This window comes from Haliotis asinina, chromosome 5, assembly GCF_037392515.1.
Source record: "Haliotis asinina isolate JCU_RB_2024 chromosome 5, JCU_Hal_asi_v2, whole genome shotgun sequence".
In the NCBI taxonomy this organism is placed as follows: Eukaryota; Metazoa; Mollusca; class Gastropoda; order Lepetellida; family Haliotidae; genus Haliotis; species Haliotis asinina.
Window position 1 is genome coordinate 79,168,947 of NC_090284.1, and position 22,986 is coordinate 79,191,932.

Sequence of the window (22,986 nt, forward strand, 5' to 3'; positions counted from 1 at the left end):
AATATTCTGGACAATGCAGCATATAAAATAATTTGTATTTAGCATTAAGTCCTTGATATACAGACAGTCGGCATGGTGCTATAACCGTTCTTTATATGCAAAGATAGTCGGCACGGTGCTGTAACCGTTCTTTATATGCAAAGACAGTCGGCATGACGTAGCAGCAGTCTTTCATATATACAGAAACAGTCGGCATGGCGATTTGACATTCCTTTGTATACAGAAACAGTCGGCATGGCGATTTGACAGTCCTTTATATACAGAAACAGTCGGCATGGCGATTTGACAGTCCTTTATATACAGAAACAGTAGACATGGCGATTTAACATTCCTTTATATACAGAAACAGTCGGCATGGCGATTTGACATTCCTTTGTATACAGAAACAGTCGGCATGGCGATTTGACAGTCCTTTATATGCAGAAACAGTCGGCATGGCGATTTGACAGTCCTTTATATACAGAAACAGTCGGCAGGGCGATTTGACATTCCTTTATATACACAAACAGTCGGCAGGGCGATTTGACAATCCTTTATATACAGAAACAGTCGGCAGGGCGATTTGACAGTCCTTTATATACAGAAACAGTCGGCAGGGCGATTTGACAGTCCTTTATATACAGAAACAGTCGGCAGGGCGATTTGACAGTCCTATATAAACACAAAAAGTCGGCATGGCGATTTGACAGTCCTTTATATACAAAAACAGTAGACATTGCGATTTAACAATCCTTTATATACAGAAACAGTCGACATGGCGTTTTAACAGTGCTGTTTAAACCGAGACAGTTGGCATGGCACTGTGACATACAGAGATGGGCCGTACGGCCATGTAACATTCTTTCCCACAAAGAGGAAGCTAGCAGAAAGCCGTAGCAGCCTTTTATATATCCGGCGATCTGCAAAGATACGACTATGACGGCGTCAGGCCGGCGATCTGTAGATATACGACTATCACGTCGCCAGGCCGGCGATCTGATCTGTAGATATACGACTATCACGGCGTCAGGCCAGCGATCTGTAGATATACGACTATCACGGCGCCAGGCCGGCGATCTGATCTGCAGATATACGACAATCACGTCGCCAGGCCGGCGATCTGCAGATATACGACTATCACGGCGTCAGGCCGGCGATCTGATCTGTAGATATACGACTATCACGTCGCCAGGCCGGCGATCTGATCTGTAGATATACGACTATCACGGCGCCAGGCCGGCGATCTGATCTGTAGATATACGACTATCACGTCGCCAGGCCGGCGATCTGATCTGTAGATATACGACTATCACGGCGTCAGGCCGGCGATCTGATCTGTAGATATACGACTATCACGGCGTCAGGCCGGCGATCTGATCTGTAGATATACGACTATCACGTCGCCAGGCCGGCGATCTGATCTGTAGATATACGACTATCACGTCGCCAGGCCGGCGATCTGATCTGTAGATATACGACTATCACGGCGTCAGGCCGGCGATCTGATCTGTAGATATACGACTATCACGGCGTCAGGCCTGCGATCTGATCTGTAGATATACGACTATCACGTCGCCAGGCCGGCGATCTGATCTGTAGATATACGACTATCACGGCGTCAGGCCGGCGATCTGTAGATATACGGCTATCACGTCGCCAGGCCGGCGATCTGTAGATATACGGCTATCACGTCGCCAGGCCGGCGATCTGTAGATATACGGCTATGGCGGCGTCAGGCCAGCGATCTGTTCTGTAGATATACGACTATCACGGCGTCAGGCCGGCGATCTGTAGATATACGGCTATCATGGTGTCAGGCCGGCGATCTGATCTGTAGATATACGACTATCACGGCGTCAGGCCGGCGATTTGTAGATATACGACTATCACGGCGTCAGGCCGGCGATCTGTAGATATATGACTATCACGTCGCCAGGCCGGCGATCTGATCTGTAGATATACGGCTATCACGTCGCCAGGCCGGCGATCTGATCTGTAGATATACGACTATAACAGCGTCAGGTCGGCGATCTGTAGATATACGGCTATCATGGCGTCAGGCCGGCGATCTGATCTGTAGATATACGGCTATCATGGCGTCAGGCCGGCGATCTGATCTGTAGATATACGACTATCACGGCGTCAGGCTGGCGATCAGCAAACATGTGACTATCACGGCGTCAGGCCGGCGATCTGTAGATATACGGCTATCACGGCGCCAGGCCGGCGATCTGTAGATATACGGCTATCACGGTGCCAGGCCGGCGATCTATAGATATACGACTATCATGGCGTCAGGCCGGCGATCTGTAGATATACGACTATCACGGCGTCAGGCCGGCGATCTGTAGATATACGACTATCACGGCGTCAGGCCGGCGATCAGCAGACATACGACTATCACGCCGTCAGGCCGGCGATCTGTAGATATACGACTATCACGGCGTCAGGCCGGCGATCTGTAGATATACGACTATCATGGCGTCAGGCCGGCGATCAGCAGACATACGACTATCACGGCGTCAGGCCGGCGATCTGTAGATATACGACTATCACGGCGTCAGGCCGGCGATCTGTAGATATACGACTATCACGGCGTCAGGCCGGCGATCAGCAGACATACGACTATCACGCCGTCAGGCCGGCGATCTGTAGATATACGACTATCACGGCGCCAGGCCGGCGATCTGATCTGTAGATATACGACTATCACGTCGCCAGGCCGGCGATCTGTAGATATACGACTATCACGGCGCCAGGCCGGCGATCTGATCTGTAGATATACGACTATCACGTCGCCAGGCCGGCGATCTGTAGATATACGACTATCATGGCGTCAGGCCGGCGATCTGATCTGTAGATATACGACTATCACGTCGCCAGGCCGGCGATCTGTAGATATACGACAATCACGGCGCCAGGCCGGCGATCTGTAGATATACGACTATCACGGCGTCAGGCTGGCGATCTGTAGATATACGGCTATCACGGCGCCAGGCCGGCGATCTGTAGATATACGGCTATCACGGCGCCAGGCCGGCGATCTGTAGATATACGACTATCACGGCGTCAGGCTGGCGATCTGTAGATATACGGCTATCACGTCGCCAGGCCGGCGATCTGTAGATATACGGCTATCACGTCGCCAGGCCGGCGATCTGATCTGTAGATATACGACTATCACGTCGTCAGGCTGGCGATCAGCAAACATATGACTATCACGGTGTCAGGCCGGCGATCAGCAGACATACGACTATCACGGCGCCAGGCCGGCGATCTGTAGATATACGGCTATCACGTCGTCAGGCCGGCGATCTGATCTGTAGATATACGACTATCACGGCGCCAGGCCGGCGATCAGCAAACATGCGACTATCACGGCGTCAGGCCGGCGATCTGTAGATATACGACTATCATGGCGTCAGGCCGGCGATCTGTAGATATACGACTATCACGGCGTCAGGCCGGCGATCTCTAGATATACGACTATCACGGCGCCATGCCGACAATCAACAGATATACGACTATTGCCATAATTCAGTAATAGCTGTTTTCATCATGTTTCTTCGTGGCAGACATGTCTTTACGCAAGCAAATCCCCACACAGGCTTGTACAACTTCTCCGGTATAAAACTTACAGCCATTGTGTTGAGGTCGAGCACCAGTATATCCTCAAATACATCATTCCCGTACTTGCCCCCGAACAAGAGCACGTCACCCTTGTAGAATGCCGCTCCGAATAGAGCACGAGTGAAGTGAGGGAGCGTAGCCACGTGACTGAAGGCGAGGCAGTCGCTTGAGTGCAGGATGCTACCTGTGGGACAAAGGAGGTAGATGTTGTTGTCGCTGACTACAGCCCTTGACAGGCCACACGGGAACGGGAGACTGCTGACAACGGAACATGTCTTCCTAGTAGGGTCGTACATCTGTATGATGTTGGTGGGGGTCTCTCTGTCTATATAACCTCCCATCAGAAACACATTCTCCCCACAAACAGCCGCCGACATACCCCAAACAGCCTCGGCCATATGACCACACTGGTTCCACTCATTCTCATGCATGTCGTATTCCTCGATCGAGGTTGTCATTCTCAGTTTCCCTTCGGGGCGCTGGCCGATCGCTCCCCCAAACACGTAAAGGCAGAGCCCAAATGGAACCATAGTGTGGCCCCTCCTGCCCACCTGCATCGGGGCACAGACATGCCACACATCCTCCCGACTCTCGTACAGAGCCAGCGCTTGTCTTGAGTCGCCGCCACCGCTGATGTAGATGTCGTTGCCACAGACACAAGACGCTGTACCCGAGTCAAAACCGTATGGAAGGGAAGCAAGATGAAACCACTTCTTAAGATTCAAGTTAAATGCAACAACCGTTTGATTACTCCGGAACCTCGAGTCTCCGGCCATGGCTCCTCCGATGATAACAACTACGTCGTCTATATGTGCGTCCTCGCGGTAGTCGAGACGTGATGACGTAGCCTCGTGTCGCCGCCCAGGATCCGAATGAAACATCTGAGCTTCATTCATCAAGTTAACGCACTCAGCGTTTTCACTTACTAACGCATTGTTCTGTAGGACCTGCCTGATGTAGTCTTCCTTCACGTTCGGTAGCCGGACATACTGTAATACTTCCCCCAGGACATGTTTTCGATTTTCCCTATCGTAATTCGCCCACTGGAGAACTATGTCGCAGACCGTCTCTTCGTTCGGCACACACAATTCGTTGTCGCTGATGATCCGGATCAATTCCGCTGGAGCCAAAGAATTAAACAGCCTTGTTTGTGCAAATCTGACAAAATGTTTCACCACCACAATGCGAGCGGCTTGTTCCAACAAAGGGGATCTGGTTTCCGTAGCGAACACATACATCTTCAGGGCATTGTCTGCGTTTACTTTCTCACTTAAAAAACAATCGCATTTTTTTCTAAGCGCGCGTATTTCGTAGGTACACGCCGCTTTCATTATGCCTTGTCCATTCTTTTCTGTGATGTGACAGTCACCAAAATATAGAAACTCAAGCACTTGCGCCATGACGGACCTAGACACGGTGTTGACGTAGAGCTTATCTGCTGTGGATTCTTTCTTGCCGTTGAAGAGCCTAGAGTGAAAATATGGGGAGGCAGCCGCTAATATGGCCCTGTGGCATTTGAGTCCCTTGCCGTCCACCACGAGTGTCAGGTCGGTGTAAAGACGCCTTCTCCACAGCGACGCAAGTGCAGCTGTTAGTTCGGACATGTGTAGCGTCCGGATGTCGTTTGCTTCGTTCGGTGCCATTAAAGTTCTGTTAATGTCGGACATGTTTGCTTTCTGGAGCAGAAGGAATAAAAGGACATTAATTGTCGACTTTGTTCATTCATAGACACGTTCAATAAACTGCAAGCCGGTGAACAGCAAACCGGCAGCAATTCGGAAAGAATGTAGACACATATTTAACTATATATATCACGTTTACCTGAGCACATATCTCAACCGACAGACACTGTATGCGCCCTTGCCACATAGATACAATAACAAGTTGGCCATATTTTCAAAAACAACATACTTTACATGAGTATCAGAAATAAAGTTGGAGGTTACCTGAATGACAACTGCGTGCAGCACCAGCTGCTGGTAACGACAGACTGAACCCTGGTCGTCACTAAGGCAGGTGCGTAATAATAGTCACGTGCGGATTATCTCCGAGGCGATCGTTGACTTAAGTTAATTCCTCAAGATGTAATCCCGACTGACGGAATAAACTATTGTTATGGGCCAGTCACAAGGACTGTGGGAAATGCTCTGTTGCATTATGTGTTCGAACGTCTCAAATTCAAATCGGATAGTTTATTCTAACTCTAACCCTCGCCGGGTTATAATTCTGTTTGTAAGATGGATCTACCGTTAATTTTTCAGTGTACGCATTACATACTGTATAACTGTATAAATAGACTTGGAGGGTTGGTTGTTTAACGCCACACTCAGCGATATTCCGGCTATAAGACTGCTGTCTGTAAAGAAAAGAGTATGGACCAGACAATCCAGTGATCAACAGTATGAGCATCAGTCTACACAACTGGAATACTATGACGTGTTACCCAAGACACCCGATCCCGTTAATAACTGTATACGACAAACATGGACCAATTCCAAACCGGACCTTGACGGGTATAAATACAATAGAACTGGTTTGCACACACACATTAAAGCATATACACGATGGAAACCCACCACGATTGTAGTCAAGCAAATCTCTGGTGAAATCTAAAGATAGGAAATCAGTAGTTCTTCTTAGGTCACCACGATTTGTTCACATGCCGGCGTACGAATGTAACCAGAGATGAACAGCGTCGGCCGTCATTGTAATATGGAAGATTTATTGTACCTGTAGTCAGATCAAACGCCATAAAACATATACGTACCAATTACAAAGCAGCCATCTACCTATATAAGGGTACAGCACAGCACAGCACAGCACAGCATAGCACAGCACAGCACAAAGAATCTTATAAATTGATTAGCAGCTTCCGACGGACGCCATGTCTAACGTATCATATTTTTGACATATATATATTTATCAAATACATTTAACGATTGTTATAGACACTACATTTACTCATCACGATATGGCTTCAATATTGCCAATGTGACGTTTACTCACTCACTCACTCACTCACTCACTCACTCACTACATTTACTCACTCACTCACTACATTTACTCATCACGATATGGCTTCAATATTGCCAATGTGACGTTTACTCACTCACTCACTCACTCACTCACTACATTTACTCATCACGATATGGCTTCAATATTGCCAATGTGACGTTTACTCACTCACTCACTCACTCACTACATTTACTCATCACGATATGGCTTCAATATTGCCAATGTGACGTTTACTCACTCACTCACTCACTCACTCACTACATTTACTCATCACGATATGGCTTCAATATTGCCAATGTGACGTTTACTCACTCACTCACTCACTCACTCACTCACTACATTTACTCATCACGATATGGCTTCAATATTGCCAATGTGACGTTTACTCACTCACTCACTCACTCACTACATTTACTCATCACGATATGGCTTCAATATTGCCAATGTGACGTTTACTCACTCACTCACTCACTCACTACATTTACTCATCACGATATGGCTTCAATATTGCCAATGTGACGTTTACTCACTCACTCACTCACTCACTACATTTACTCATCACGATATGGTTTCAATATTGCCAATGTGACGTTTACTCACTCACTCACTCACTCACTACATTTACTCATCACGATATGGCTTCAATATTGCCAATGTGACGTTTACTCACTCACTCACTCACTCACTCACTCACTACATTTACAATATTTATAAAAAGGCAAGACATGTTGTAGCACACGAACAGCAAACACAATCAGTGATGCACTTTGAATAGCTCGAAATGAATGTTATTAAAGGGAAATATAACTGTTTCAACATTGGATACTGATCAAGCACACATGGAATATGCAAATGAGTCACAGCATAAGGGGGTAGAGTGTCACAAGTCAAGTAACACTGTCACTAGCAAGTGTGACTATGTTGAGTATTGAGGGTCATGCAGCTGAGCCATCACTGAGACCACCTTCAGCATTGAAGGTCTGGTAACTTAGCAATAACTGAGACCACCTTGAGGTTTGAAGGTCTGACAACTTAGCCGTTACCGAGACCACAAGCTGAGACGAAGGTCCTGGGGAAGAAATCCGAGAAAAGATTTATCACATTTCCTGAATCGTTGTTAGAAAGTCCGGATCACGTCTTTCAATTCCAGACATGATGATTGGCTGACAAAAGCTGACTAGTACAGGAAAAGAGAGTCGTCGACGAGAGTCGTCGGTGAATAGAGCTCGATGTTCTACTCAGAACTGGTTGTCTGTCAGGGTATTTTGTATGGTTAGAACTAGAACTAGACTAGAACTAGACTAGACTAGAACTAGAAACAGAACTATGTTGCCATGTATGATATAAGCTGCCTGGAATCTGTGTCGGAGGTGCTGTGTCGGAGGTGCTGTGTCGGAGGTGCATGGTGCCGTTACTCGTCGTCATCACTGGCACTTATCTGGCACATCATCTGTCACTTAATTGTTATGCTGAAAACGTAGCTAGGAGTGACAAATCGTGTTTCTGGGGAGGTTGAATCCACGATCCGTTGATGAGGTAATAACTGGAGAAAAACTATAGTTCTTCCCAGTGGAGTGGCATATCGAACTTGTACTAGGACGATGAATACGCCTTTTGTCTCACTTCTGCACTTCCTAAAACCACACAAGATGGACACGATAAGTGTCTGGTTTTCTCGCCTTTTAGAGTGAACATTGCTGGTCATTTCCTTCTATACACCACGCTTCTGGTGAGCGTAGAGCAAGTCAAACACCCCTCCCGTTGGTTGCGTTTCTCCGACCTTTTTAATTAATACTTTCTTTCCCTGGTTGAAACACATAACCAACTTCAGACATTTCTCATACAACCTCTACAATGAAACGAAACAAGAAGCATTGTCACTAAGGTGACATAATTCCCCACCGCAAATTATCAAATCAAACTTAATAAAGTAATGGAAGTGAAGATCGTAGTTTAAGATGACGTTAAATGTCAGCAAAAACATGACCAATCAACCTCTCTTGATATCTTGCTCTGTTCAAATACACAAATACTTCCAAGAACGACCTTGACCTTGACAGGAATGTCATGGTGTATGAAACATGCCAAAATAGTAATAAAGAGAAATTTTGAAAGTCTATGAAGACAATCTAGTGAACCGTTTTTGAGATATCTTGCTGACAATTTTCAAAAGTAATTTAGCATGCTAAAATCACCAAAGGGTCGATGTGACCTTGAACTTAAAGTGAAAGTCACCGAAATCGACTGGATGTCAAGTATGACGAAACTACCAAGTCCAGTGCATGGTACTTGTAAATATAGCCACTCACTTCGGTCAACTGTCCTAAACTACGTATACATTTTGCAAATCTTCCATACTGTTAAAAGGCACTGTTTACAACACACGAACTGATGTATTGTAAATCAAATATGTCAGGTTGAAAAGATTATTGGCGTGGGTTCAACAAATGAAGAAAGACAGTGAAACTTGGCGAACTCTTAACAAACATTTACACCCAAACGCAGCTGTTCACATGCTTTTCAACAATTAGATGCATGGCCCTCGTGTAATTTATCTGCATGGGGTTTGTAGTTGGTTACCCTAAGTGGAGAAATTATGAGAACAGCGAAATTCTGAAATTGATAGAAAATAGCTCGTTTTAACAAACCGTTTGTATTTGCTTGAAATAAATACTCACAGTTAGCGCTTCCTGCGGTCCGTTGACATGAAGTTCTATGAAATACTTGAAAGCCTCATCATCCTCCGCAAAAAACAAAACAAACCAAAAAGAAGGAAAGAAAGGGGAACATTCAAACCATTAAGGAGAGCTGCGTGGGCATATTCATGATATGTAAAATATATTCATATAAACTATTACCCTAAAGGTTCACATTTTAATTTCGTTTTACTTAATGACTGTCTACAAAATATTCATATGTTCAGATCATTCTGGTCCATCTCATCATCACCATCACCACCATAATCACCAGCACCACCACCACCACCATCATCACCGCCATCACCGCCATCACCACTACCACCACCACCACCATCCACCTCCATCAAAATCACAATCACCATCACCACCGACACCACCACCATCAACACAAACATCACCACCATAACCACCATCACAATCATAATCACCACCATCACTACCACCATCACCACCACCAGCATCACCACCATCACTACCATAATCAAAATCACCACCACCACCAAACACCGCTACCACCACCACCACCATCACCACCATAACCACCATAATCACAATCACCAGCATCACCACCACCATAATCACAATCGCCGCCATTATCACCACCATCACCATAATCACAGCCACCACCATCACCACCATCACCGCCATCATCACAGTCACCACCACCACCATCACCACCATAACCACCATAATCACAATCACCAGAATCACCACCACCATAATCACAATCGCCGCCATTCTCACCACCATCACCATCATCACCATAATCACAGTCACCACCACCACCACCATCACCGGAATCATCACAGTCACCACCATCACCATCACCACCATAACCACCATAATCACAATCACCAGCATCATCACCACCAAAATCACAATCGCCGCCATCATCACCACCATCACCATCATCACCATAATCACAAGTCACCACCACCACCATCACCCCGATCATCACAGTCACCACCACCACCATCACCACCATAACCACCATAATCACAATCACCAGCATCACCACCACCATAATCACAATCGCCGCCATTCTCACCACCATCACCATCATCACCATAATCACAGTCACCACCACCACCACCATCACCGACATCATCACAGTCACCACCACCACCATCACCACCATAACCACCATAATCACAATCACCAGCATCACCACCACCATAATCACAATCGCCGCCATTATCACCACCATCACCATAATCACAGCCACCACCATCACCACCATCACCGCCATCATCACAGTCACCACCACCACCACCATCACCGCCATCATCACAGTCACCACCATCACCATCACCACCATAACCACCATAATCACAATCACCAGCATCATCACCACCAAAATCACAATCGCCGCCATCATCACCACCATCACCATCATCACCATAATCACAAGTCACCACCACCACCATCACCCCCATCATCACAGTCACCACCACCACCATCACCACCATAACCACCATAATCACAATCACCAGCATCACCACCACCATAATCACAATCGCCGCCATTCTCACCACCATCACCATCATCACCATAATCACAGTCACCACCACCACCATCACCACCATAACCACCATAATCACAATCACCAGCATCATCACCACCAAAAATCACAATCGCCGCCACTATCACCACCATCACCATCATCACCATAATCACAGTCACCACCACCACCATCACCGCCATCATCACAGTCACCACCACCACCATCACCACCATAACCACCATAATCACAATCACAAGTATCACCACCACCATAATCACAATCGCCGCCATTCTCACCACCTTCACCATCATCACCACAATCACAGTCACAACCACCACCACCACCGTCATCATCACAATCATCAAAACCACCACCATCACCCCCATCATCACAGTCACCACCACCACCATCACCACCATAACCACCATAATCACAATCACCAGCATCACCACCACCATAATCACAATCGCCGCAATTCTAACCACCATCCCCATCATCACCATAATCACAGTCACCACCACCACCACCATCACCGCCATCATCACTGTCACCACCACCACCATCACCACCATCACCACCATAACCACCATAAGCACAATCACAAGCATCATCACCACACTAATCACAATCGCCGCCATTATCACTACCATCACCATCATCACCATAATCACAGTCACCACCACCACCACCATCACCACCATCAACACAGTCACCAGCATCATCACCACCATCACCATCATCACCATAATCACAGTCACCACCACCACCACCATCACCGTCATCATCACAGTCACCACCACCACCATCACCACCATAACCACCACAATCACAATCACCAGCATCATCACCACCAAAATCACAATCGCCGCCATTATCACCACCATCACCATCATCATCATAATCACAGTCACCACCACCACCATCACCGCCATCATCACTGTCACCACCACCACCATCACCACCATAACCACCATAATCACAATCACCAGCATCACCACCACCATAATCACAATCGCCGCCATTCTCACCACCTTCACCATCATCACCACAATCACAGTCACAACCACCACCACCACCGTCATCATCAAAATCATCAAAACCACCACCATCACCGCCATCATCACAGTCACCACCACCACCATCACCACCATAACCACCATAATCACAATCACCAGCATCACCACCACCATAATCACAATCGCCGCCATTCTAACCACCATCACCATCATCACCATAATCACAGTCACCACAACCACCACCATCACCGCCATCATCACTGTCACCTTCACCACCATCACCACCATAACCACCACAATCACAATCACCAGCATCATCACCACCATAATCACAATCGCCGCCATAATCACCACCATCACCATCATCACCATAATCACAGTCACCGCCACCACCACCATCACCGTCATCATCACAGTCACCACCACCACCATCACCGCCATCATCACAGTCACCAAAACCATCACCACCATAACCACCATATGCACAATCACAAGCATCACCACCACACTAATCACAATCGCCGCCATTATCACTACCATCACCATCATCACCATAATCACAGTCACCACCACCACCACCATCACCGCCATCAACACAATCACCACCACCACCATCACCACCATAACCACCATAATCACAATCACCAGCATCATCACCACCATCACCATCATCACCATAATCACAGTCACCACCACCACCACCATCACCGCCATCATCACAGTCACCACCACCACCATCACCACCATAACCACCACAATCACAATCACCAGCATCATCACCACCAAAATCACAATCGCCGCCATTATCACCACCATCACCATCATCATCATAATCACAGTCACCACCACCACCACCATCACCGCCATCATCACTGTCACCACCACCACCATCACCACCATAACCACCATAATCACAATCACCAGCATCACCACCACCATAATCACAATCGCCGCCATTATCACCACCATCACCATCATCACCATAATCACAATCACCACCACCACCACCATCACCGTCATCATCACAGTCACCACCACCACCATCACCACCATAACCACCATAATCACAATCACCACCACCACCACCATCACCCCCATCATCACAGTCACCACCACCACCATAACCACCATAACCACCATAATCACAATCGTCGCCATTCTCACCACCATCACCATCATCACCATAATCACAGTCACCACCACCACCACCATCACCGCCATCATCACAGTCACCAAAACCATCATCACCATAACCACCATAAGCACAATCACCAGCATCACCACCACAATAATCACAATCGCCGCCATTATCACTACCATCACCATCATCACCATAATCACAGTCACCACCACAACCACCATCACCGCCATCAACACAGTCACCACCACCACCATCACCACCATAACCACCATAATCACAATCACCAGCATCATCACCACCATAACCACCATCACCATAATCACAGTCACCACCACCACCACCATCACCGCCATCATCACAGTCACCACCACCACCATCACCACCATAACCACCATAATCACAATCACCAGCATCATCACCACCAAAATCACAATCGCCGCCATTATCACCACCATCACCATCATCACCATAATCACAGTCACCACCACCACCATCACCGCCATCATCTCGGTCACCACCACCACCACCATAACCACCATAATCACAATCACCAGCATCACCACCACCATAATCACAATCGCCGCCATTATCACCACCATCACCATCATCACCATAATCACAGTCACCACCACCACCATCACCGCCATCATCTCGGTCACCACCATCACCACCATAACCACCATAATCACAATCACCAGCATCACCACCACCATAATCACAATCGCCGCCATTCTCACCACCATCACCATCACCGCCATCATCACAGTCACCACCACCACCATCACCACCATAACCACCATAATCACAATCACCAGCATCATCACCACCAAAATCACAATCGCCGCCATTATCACCACCATCACCATCATCACCATAATCACAGTCACCACCACCACCATCACCGCCATCATCTCGGTCACCACCATCACCACCATAACCACCATAATCACAATCACCAGCATCACCACCACCATAATCACAATCGCCGCCATTCTCACCACCATCACCATCACCGCCATCATCACAGTCACCACCACCACCATCACCACCATAACCACCATAATCACAATCACCAGCATCATCACCACCAAAATCACAATCGCCGCCATTATCACCACCATCACCATCATCACCATAATCACAGTCACCACCACCACCATCACCGCCATCATCTCGGTCACCACCACCACCATCACCACCATAACCACCATAATCACAATCACCAGCATCACCACCACCATAATCACAATCGCCGCCATTCTCACCACCATCACCATCACCACCATAATCACAATTACCACCACCACCACTATCACCGTCATCATCACAGTCACCACCACCACCACCACCATCACCCCCATCATCACAGTCACCACCACCACCATCACCACCATAACCACCATAATCACAATCGCCGCCATTCTCACCACCATCACCATCATCATCATCATCACAGTCACCACCACCACCACCATCACCGCCATCATCACAGTCACCACCACCACCATCACCACCATAACCACCATAATCACAATCACCAGCATCATCACCACCAAAATCAAAATCGCCGCCATTATCACCACCATCACCATCATCACCATAATCACAGTCACCACCACCACCATCACCGCCATCATCACGGTCACCACCACCACCATCACCACCATAACCACCATAATCACAATCACCAGCATCACCACCACCATAATCACAATCGCCGCCATTCTCACCACCATCACCATCATCACCATAATCACAATCACCACCACCACCACCATCACCGCCATAACCACCATAATCACAATCACCAGCATCATCACCACCAAAATCACAATCGCCGCCATTATCACCATAATCACCATCATCACCATAATCACAGTCACCACCACCACCACCACCACCATCACCGCCATCATCACAGTCACCACCACCACCATCACCACCATAACCACCATAATCACAATCACCAGCATCATCACCACCAAAATCACAATCGCCGCCATTATCACCACCATCACCATCATCACCATAATCACAGTCACCACCACCACCATCACCGCCATCATCACGGTCACCACCACCACCATCACCACCATAACCACCATAATCACAATCACCAGCATCACCACCACCATAATCACAATCGCCGCCATTCTCACCACCATCACCATCATCACCATAATCACAATCACCACCACCACCACAATCACCGTCATCATCACAGTCACCACCACCACCACCACCATCACCCCCATCATCACAGTCACCACCACCACCATCACCACTATAACCACCATAATCACAATCGCCGCCATTCTCACCACCATCACCATCATCATCATCATCACAGTCACCACCATCACCATCACCGCCATCTTCACGGTCACCACCACCACCATCACCACCATAACCACCATAATCACAATCACCAGCATCACAACCACCATAATCAAAATCGCCGCCATTCTCACCACCATCACCATCATCACCATAATCACAGTCACCACCACCACCATCACCACCATAACCACCATGATCACAATCACCAGCATCACAACCACCATAATCAAAATCGCCGCCATTCTCACCACCATCACCATCATCACCATAATCACAGTCACCACCACCACCATCACCGCCATAACCACCATAATCACAATCACCAGCATCATCACCACCAAAATCACAATCGCCGCCATTATCACCACCATCACCATCATCACCATAATCACAGTCACCACCACCACCATCACCGCCATCATCACAGTCACCACCACCACCATCACCACCATAACCACCATAATCACAATCACCAGCATCACCACCACCATAATCACAATCGCCGCCATTCTCACCACCATCACCATCATCACCATAATCACAATCACCACCACCACCACCATCACCGTCATCATCACAGTCACCACCACCACCACCATCACCCCCATCACCACAGTCACCACCACCACCATCAGCACCATAAGCACCATAATCACAATCGCCGCCATTTTCACCACCATCACCATCATCACCATAATCACAGTCACCACCACCACCACCATCACCTCCATCATCACAATCATCACCACCACCACCATCACAACCATAATCACAATCACTGGAATCACCACCGTAATCCCAATCACCACCACCACCACCGTAATCCCAATCACCACCACAACCACCACCACCACCACCACCACCACCGCCACCGCCACCATCACCATCATAATCACCATCATCACAATCACCATCACCACCACCAGCACCATCACAATCACCACCACCACCATCAGGGCCATCATCACAATCATCACCACCACCACCACCATAATGACAATCACCACCACCACCAGTACCATCACCATCACCACCACCACCAGCATAATCACCATCACCACCACCACCACCATAATCACAATCACCACCACCACCATCAGGGCCATCATTCACAATCATCACCACCACCACCATAATCACAATCATCACCACCACCAGCATAATCACAATCACCACCACCACCATCAGGGCCATCATCACAATCATCACCACCACCACCACCATAATCACACTCATCGCCATCATCACCACCATAATCACAATTACCACCATCACCACCGTAACCACAATCACCACCACCATAATCACCGACACCACCATCACCACCACCATCATCGCCACCATCATCACCACCATCATCATCATAATCACAATCACCACTACCACCATCACCACCACCACCACCACCATCACTGCCATCATCACAATCATCACCACATCACCATCATCACCAACACCATGATTATGACCATATCACCACTGTCATAATCATCGTCGTTATGAGCGTCATCATCCATCGTAAGTCTGAAAATATTAGCTTCCACGTGACTAGTTAGACTAAACCACAATCTATTTCAGCAAGAAACAAAAATCTGTCAATGACAACTGATCGTTGAGACTGACTTCTGACAAATTTGAAACTATTCTTCTGAACTCAGATAAGAATGGAACTATACTCGCACGTCCTCATTCGAAACAATCAGTACATGACACGCCAAAGCAGGTTTGCTTGGCAGTGTAATGAGGCAAGAGAGTTATTCCCCTTGGATAACTCTCGGGTGACTGAGTTATCTGTGCGAGTTTATTACATTTATAAAACACGGTAAAGTGCCATTCTAGACAACATTATATGCACATGAGCATTAACTGAGCACCACTTGAATGGTGGAAAATATCTGGCGTGATGCAGGCTCCGAGACAACAACCACTGTCAGGGAATATCTGGCGTGATGCAGGCTCCGAGACATCAGATCCCGTAAAAGGCCCTAAGCCCCAACTCAAGGAAACCATTGGTCGATAGCGGAAAAATTACACGACTACCCTACGGCCACAGCTTCACGGTGATGACAGACATCAATCCACTGACATATGTACTTACCACAGCCAATCCGGACGCCGTAGGACAGCGCTGGTTAGCCTCCTTATCGGATTATACCTTCACCATCCACTACAGATCAGGCAAGGCTAACACAGACGCAGACATCTTGTCGAGGCTGCCAAAGAAGGAAGAATCGGATAAGGTCGATCTGGAATCAATTAGGGCTATCTGTGATGCCGTTCCAAGCTTATTATTCTAAGCATATCTGCATCGGAAATCACGGGAGAGGAAGACATCAGTGATGAGAGATGTGATTTCAATGCTGGGGACTGGAGACGTACCCAGGCAAAGGATCAAGAGCTTGGAATTATCATTGAGCATCTACGGAATGGAATCAAACCAGACAGGACAAAATTCATTGGACATCCAGGTATGATCAAGCACTTCCATCAACTGTGTTGAAACGAGGTGTCCTTTATCGTGTTCTCAAGACAACAGATTAAACGCAGGAGAAACTTGTTTTTCCAGCAAGGTGCCGCCCGACAGCTCTCAAGAGTCTACACAATAACATCGGCCATCCAGGGAGAGACAGAACCCTATCGCTCATCAAGGAAAGGTTTTACTGGCTAGAAATGTCTAAAGATGTTGAAGAATATGTTTAGCATAATGTTCAGTGTCTTAGGAGAAAAATGCCAACAGGAGGAAGAGCACCACTTGTCAGCATCCAGACATCACAACAACTAGAACTTGTCTGTATGGACTTCCTCACTCTTGAACCATCTAAAGGAGGACATGAACATGTGCTTGTAGTCATGGATCACTTCACGCGTTATGCCCAGGCATTTCCTATCAGGAACATGACGGCAAAATCAACAGCAGAAGTGATTTTCAACAATTTCGTGATTCATGATGGGATTCCTCAACGCATTCATTCTGACCAAGGAGCTAATTTCACCAGCAATTTAATTCAAGAGTTGTGTTCCTTGTTACTATCAAGCAGTCCTTCAACCGGACAGCAAGAAGAACTGCAAAGCCCACGTTGGACCACTAGTACATGCATACAACTGTACAAGGCATGAGTCAACTGGGTTTGCTCCGTTCTTCTTTATGTATGGTCGTCGTCCACACTTGCCTGTTGTTATCGCCTTTGGACTTGACATGGAGCTAAGCAAGTCGAGGACCACAGCTGCATATACCAAGGACCCGAAGGCATGACTCACCAAAGCCTACGACATCGCCTCCACTACAGTCAGGACGTCACACAGAAGATGCAAAAGGCTCACTATGATCAGATAGCCAGGGCAGTTGCATTGGAGAAGGATGACAGAGTCTTGGTGAAGAATGCTGCATTTGACGGACGGCACAAGCTTGTGGAGAGGTGGGGTGAAGATGTGTACGTGATTCTGGAGCAACCTAATCCATCCATACCAGTATACACCGTTGGTAAGGAGAATGGTGACGGCAGGATGAACACACTGCACAGGAACCTTTTGCTTCAATAGCATTTTTGCCCCATTAGGACGACATGCCAACACCAAAGAAAAGGAAACAGAAGTCATTGCCATAGAGGTATATAGAGGAAGTACAGGACAACATCACAGCCAGTACTATATGTAAAATAGTTTTAGACTATAAATGTTTATTATATATATGTTTGCAGTTAGAATGTGTAATTATGTTGCACAAACATGGGTTAGGCTGTGCAGTGTGTATGCATTTCATAACTTTTGTTATTTGGCTATATTTTCATCTCGTGTATGGGTGTCGAGCGGGTATGCGGTGCGAGCTATAGTGATGAGTGTTGATACTATGACATTGTGATATTTTCCTGCGTGTGCTTAGGTTTTTCTGTTTAATGATTGTTTGTGTTTCATTTTGTAGGAAAGTCATCTGACCACGGGTAACCGTCGGTCATCACACCTAGGGTGGCTTCGTCTTATAGATGATGAACAGTTATTAACTATAAACATAAACTTGTGAAATAGATTATGTTATTAAGTGTAACCAATATTGTATACATGAGGGTGATAGTCTGCCAGGGTTGCTTTCAGTGGTTCCTACAAGTAACTATAAATGCCAGAGTACCTGTTCTCGTAGGAAATAATGTGTTGACACCTCTTATGGACAGATGTAAGGAACGTTATGGTACTGCTTTTCTGCAAAAGTCAAGTATACACACTCCATGGTACCTTGCTTTTCGCAACATGGTATTGTCAGAGAGAGAACTTGCGAAGACAAATTGGCGCTTAGGACTTGTTAAGAGTGCAGAGACTCGAAACATAGTTATACCAGCAAATAGTAGCCTAGTCATCAGGGGATATATCGATAAGGGGAAACATTATCCTGTCACAACCGTTACAGTCCAAACATGTAAGGAAACGGTGTTGCCTAATGATATTGATATTACTCCTTCTCTGGTGCTCTATCACCACGGACGACAAGACATTGTTGAGTTCAGTGTGTCCAATGTGACTACACGGACGGTGGTTGTTCCACCAAAGGCAGTAATATGGGAGGTGCAACCTGTTACCATAGCCCATCCTGTGATGTGGAATCCATACTGGAGACGGTTGAATTTGATGAGTCTTTGACTGAAGAGGAACGTCGACTTGGAATTCAACTGATATCTCGATTTCCTGACGTTTTCTCCCATGATGATTTGGACTTTCAACAGCTGTCAAGCATCGAATTGACCTGATTGATGAGACACCCTCCAAGCAACGGCATCGCAGAGTACCTCCCTCCATGTTTACAGAGGTCAAAGATCATCTGGAGCAGTTGATGGCGTGTGGAGTAATCAGGAAGTCAAGATGGACAAGAAGAGACCATAGCCCATGGTCATCAAATGTTGTACTTTGCCGCAGAAAGAATGGAAAATTGAGGACGTGTTGTGACATGAGACATTTAAATCAACGGACTGTTAAAGACAGTTATGCATTGCCAAGGATTGAAGAACTTTTGGACAATTTAGCGGGAAATAAGTATTTTACAAAGCTGGGCATGAAATCAGGTTATTACCAAGTAGAGAATTTGGAGGAGCATAAGGAAAGAACAGCATTTACAGTGGGTCCTTTAGGGTTTTATGAGTACAACCGACTTCCATTTGGATTATGCAACAGCCCGGCAACGTTTCAACGTTTAATGGAAGAATGTCTTGGGGACTTGCATCTTCAGATTTGTTACATTTACATTGATGATCTGATTATTTATTCTCATACTCTGGAAGAACATATTGAAAGACTTACTAGGGTTTTCCAACGACTCAGAGAATGCAATCTGACGTTAGCTCCCGACAAGTGCTCATTTTCAAGAAGAAAATACAGTATGTTGGACATGTCATATCGGAAGAAGGAATAGAACCTGATCCGAGCAAGATCAAAGTCATCAAGAACTGGAAGACACCAACTTTTCCGACTGACGTTTGGCAGTTCTTAAGATTTGCTGGTTACTATCGGCGTTTTGTTCCAAATTTTTCAATGATTTCCAAGCCTCTAACAAACCTAATGCCAAGTCCGAATACAAATGGAAGCTCAGCAAAGGTGAAAGAGTTTATCTGGGAACCGGGACATGACCATGCTTTTCAGGAATTAAAGGATAGGTATCGTCGCCACCAGTACTTGGATTTCCCGATTACTCGTTGCCCTTTGAACTTCACACAGATGCCACTCAACTAGCATTAGGAGCAGTACTCTATCAGAAACAGAACGGTCAACTCAGAGTGATTGTGTATGCAAGTAGAGGATTGAATAAATCTGAACAGAATTATCCAACTCACAAACGGGAATTTCTGGCGCTTAAATGGGCCATCACTGACAAATTCCATGATTATCTGTATGGACATTCATTTACCGTATACACGGACAATAATCCTTTCACGTATGTTTTGACATCAGCAACATTAGACGCCACTAGACACAGATAGTTAGAATCTCTTGCTGCATACAATTTCAGTATCGTGTATAGGCCAGGGAAAGCGAATATCGATGCAGATGCCTTATCGCGACTGCCTAGTGGTGCAGTTCCTGTTGATGGACAAGAAGAGATCAAGCAGGATTCCATCAGAGCCATATGTAATTCAAAGCTATGTCAGAATTATGTAGAAAGCCTCAGTATGTCAGGTGATTCTGTGACAGCGGACGGAATTGAAATAGATGCGATGACTAACAGAGACTGGAAGAAGGCACAAGCTGCTGATCCAATACTTGCAGTTCTAATTAAGCATGTTACTGAAGGGAAAAGGCCACCTCATAATTATTTACCTTCTACAGAATTTGCAGGCTTGCAACGGCAGTTTGATAAACTCTGGTTCAAACGAGGAGTTCTTTGCAGAATAACCCATGAAGATGAAGAGACAAAAACTCAGTTGATTCTTCCATCCGCATTCACAGAGAAGGCTCTTAGAGGTTTACATGATGATGTAGGGCATCTTGGACGAGACCGGACTTTATCCTTACTTCGTGATCGCTTCTACTGGCCTGGAATGGTTAGAGATGTTGAATCCTGGGTTCGAAGTTGTGACAGATGTATTCGATGCAAGACACAAACCAATACCAGGGTGCCACTTGTAAATGTCACTACGACATATCCACTGGAACTTGTCTCTATTGACTTTTTGACGTTAGAACCATCAAAGGGGAATTTTCAGCATATTCTAGTTATCACAGACCATTTCTCGAAGTATGCACAAGCCATTCCAACCAAAAACATGACAGCCCGGACTACAGCAGATGCAGTGTTCAACAACTTCATAGTGAATTACGGAATACCTACCAGAATTCATTCTGATCAAGGCGCAAATTTTGAAAGTAAGTTGATTAAAGAACTCTACACAATCATGGGAATGGAAAAATCGTGTACCACTGCATATCATCCAATGGGAAATGGACAGTGTGAGCGGTTAAATAGAAGCCTGTTGAATATGCTTGGAACGTTGGACTCCAACCAGAAGGCAGATTGGAAAACTCACGTGGGACCGCTGGTTCATGCCAATAACTGTACGATGCACGAAACAACCGGGTATAACCCTTATCTGCACACAAGTTACAGGACAAATGGGAGCAGGAAGTTTATACTGTCATTGATTAACCAAACGTTGGAATCCCTGTGTATGTGGTTTCACCCGAGTTAGGTGAGGGTAGAACGAGAACTCTCCATCGCAATCACTTGTTGCCGATAGGACATTTACAACGTTGACAGGATAATCAGCCCCATCCGACACCTAGCGTAAGTGGTGACACGTCAAAGCTGAATCCACCTGTCTGGAGGATGACCCTGTCCTTGTTGGTACAGTTCCTGTTTTGAGTACGGACTCAGCTGCTGATGGATTACTTACAGTGTCCAGTGAAGTTGCATCTGAGTTTTCAGTTATGGATAAAGTTCAATGAGATGGTGACGATCATTTCACTGTTGGACAAGACTCGGAACCTGATAAGGAGGGGAAGGGAATAGTGGAGACAGGATCTCAGATGACTGTCCCAGAAACGGTTGCTCAAACAGCGACGGAGACTACAGTAACAGAGACAGAATGTGTAATTATGTTGCACAAACATGGGTTAGGCTGTGCAGTGTGTATGCATTTCATAACTTTTGTTATTTGGCTATATTTTCATCTCGTGTATGGGTGT

The 22,986-nt window shown here is 46.5% G+C and overlaps 2 protein-coding genes across 2 annotated transcripts; one reads left to right on the forward strand and one right to left on the reverse strand.

Moving 5' to 3' along the window:
* Nucleotides 1–3,503: 3,503 nt before the first annotated feature.
* LOC137284056 (kelch-like protein 24a) lies at nt 3,504–5,276 on the reverse strand. Its single transcript, XM_067815712.1, has one exon. It carries the CDS (start codon nt 5,274–5,276, stop codon nt 3,504–3,506), a length of 1,773 nt encoding a protein of 590 aa, XP_067671813.1.
* A 2,266-nt stretch (nt 5,277–7,542) lies between these two features.
* LOC137284057 (mucin-2-like) lies at nt 7,543–17,992 on the forward strand. The gene is made up of 7 exons (XM_067815713.1): nt 7,543–7,607; nt 9,885–10,249; nt 10,284–10,733; nt 10,934–11,542; nt 11,618–12,325; nt 12,530–16,143; nt 17,891–17,992. The coding sequence occupies exons 1-7, from the start codon at nt 7,543–7,545 to the stop codon at nt 17,990–17,992; spliced, it is 5,913 nt and encodes a 1,970-aa protein (XP_067671814.1).
* The last annotated feature ends 4,994 nt before the right edge of the window (nt 17,993–22,986 follow it).

Excerpts from the sequence above, each read along its gene's own strand:
- LOC137284057 (XM_067815713.1), top strand. The coding sequence starts at position 7,543 with ATGTTGAGTATTGAGGGTCATGCAGCTGAGCCATCACTGAGACCACCT. Across the intron at positions 12,326-12,529 it reads CACCACCATAACCACCATAT|TCACCACCACCACCACCATC; the intron begins GCACAATCACAA and ends CCATAATCACAG. Across the intron at positions 16,144-17,890 it reads CAATCACCACCACCACCACC|CAAGGTGCCGCCCGACAGCT; the intron begins GTAATCCCAATC and ends TTGTTTTTCCAG.
- LOC137284056 (XM_067815712.1), bottom strand. The coding sequence starts at position 5,276 with ATGTCCGACATTAACAGAACTTTAATGGCACCGAACGAAGCAAACGAC.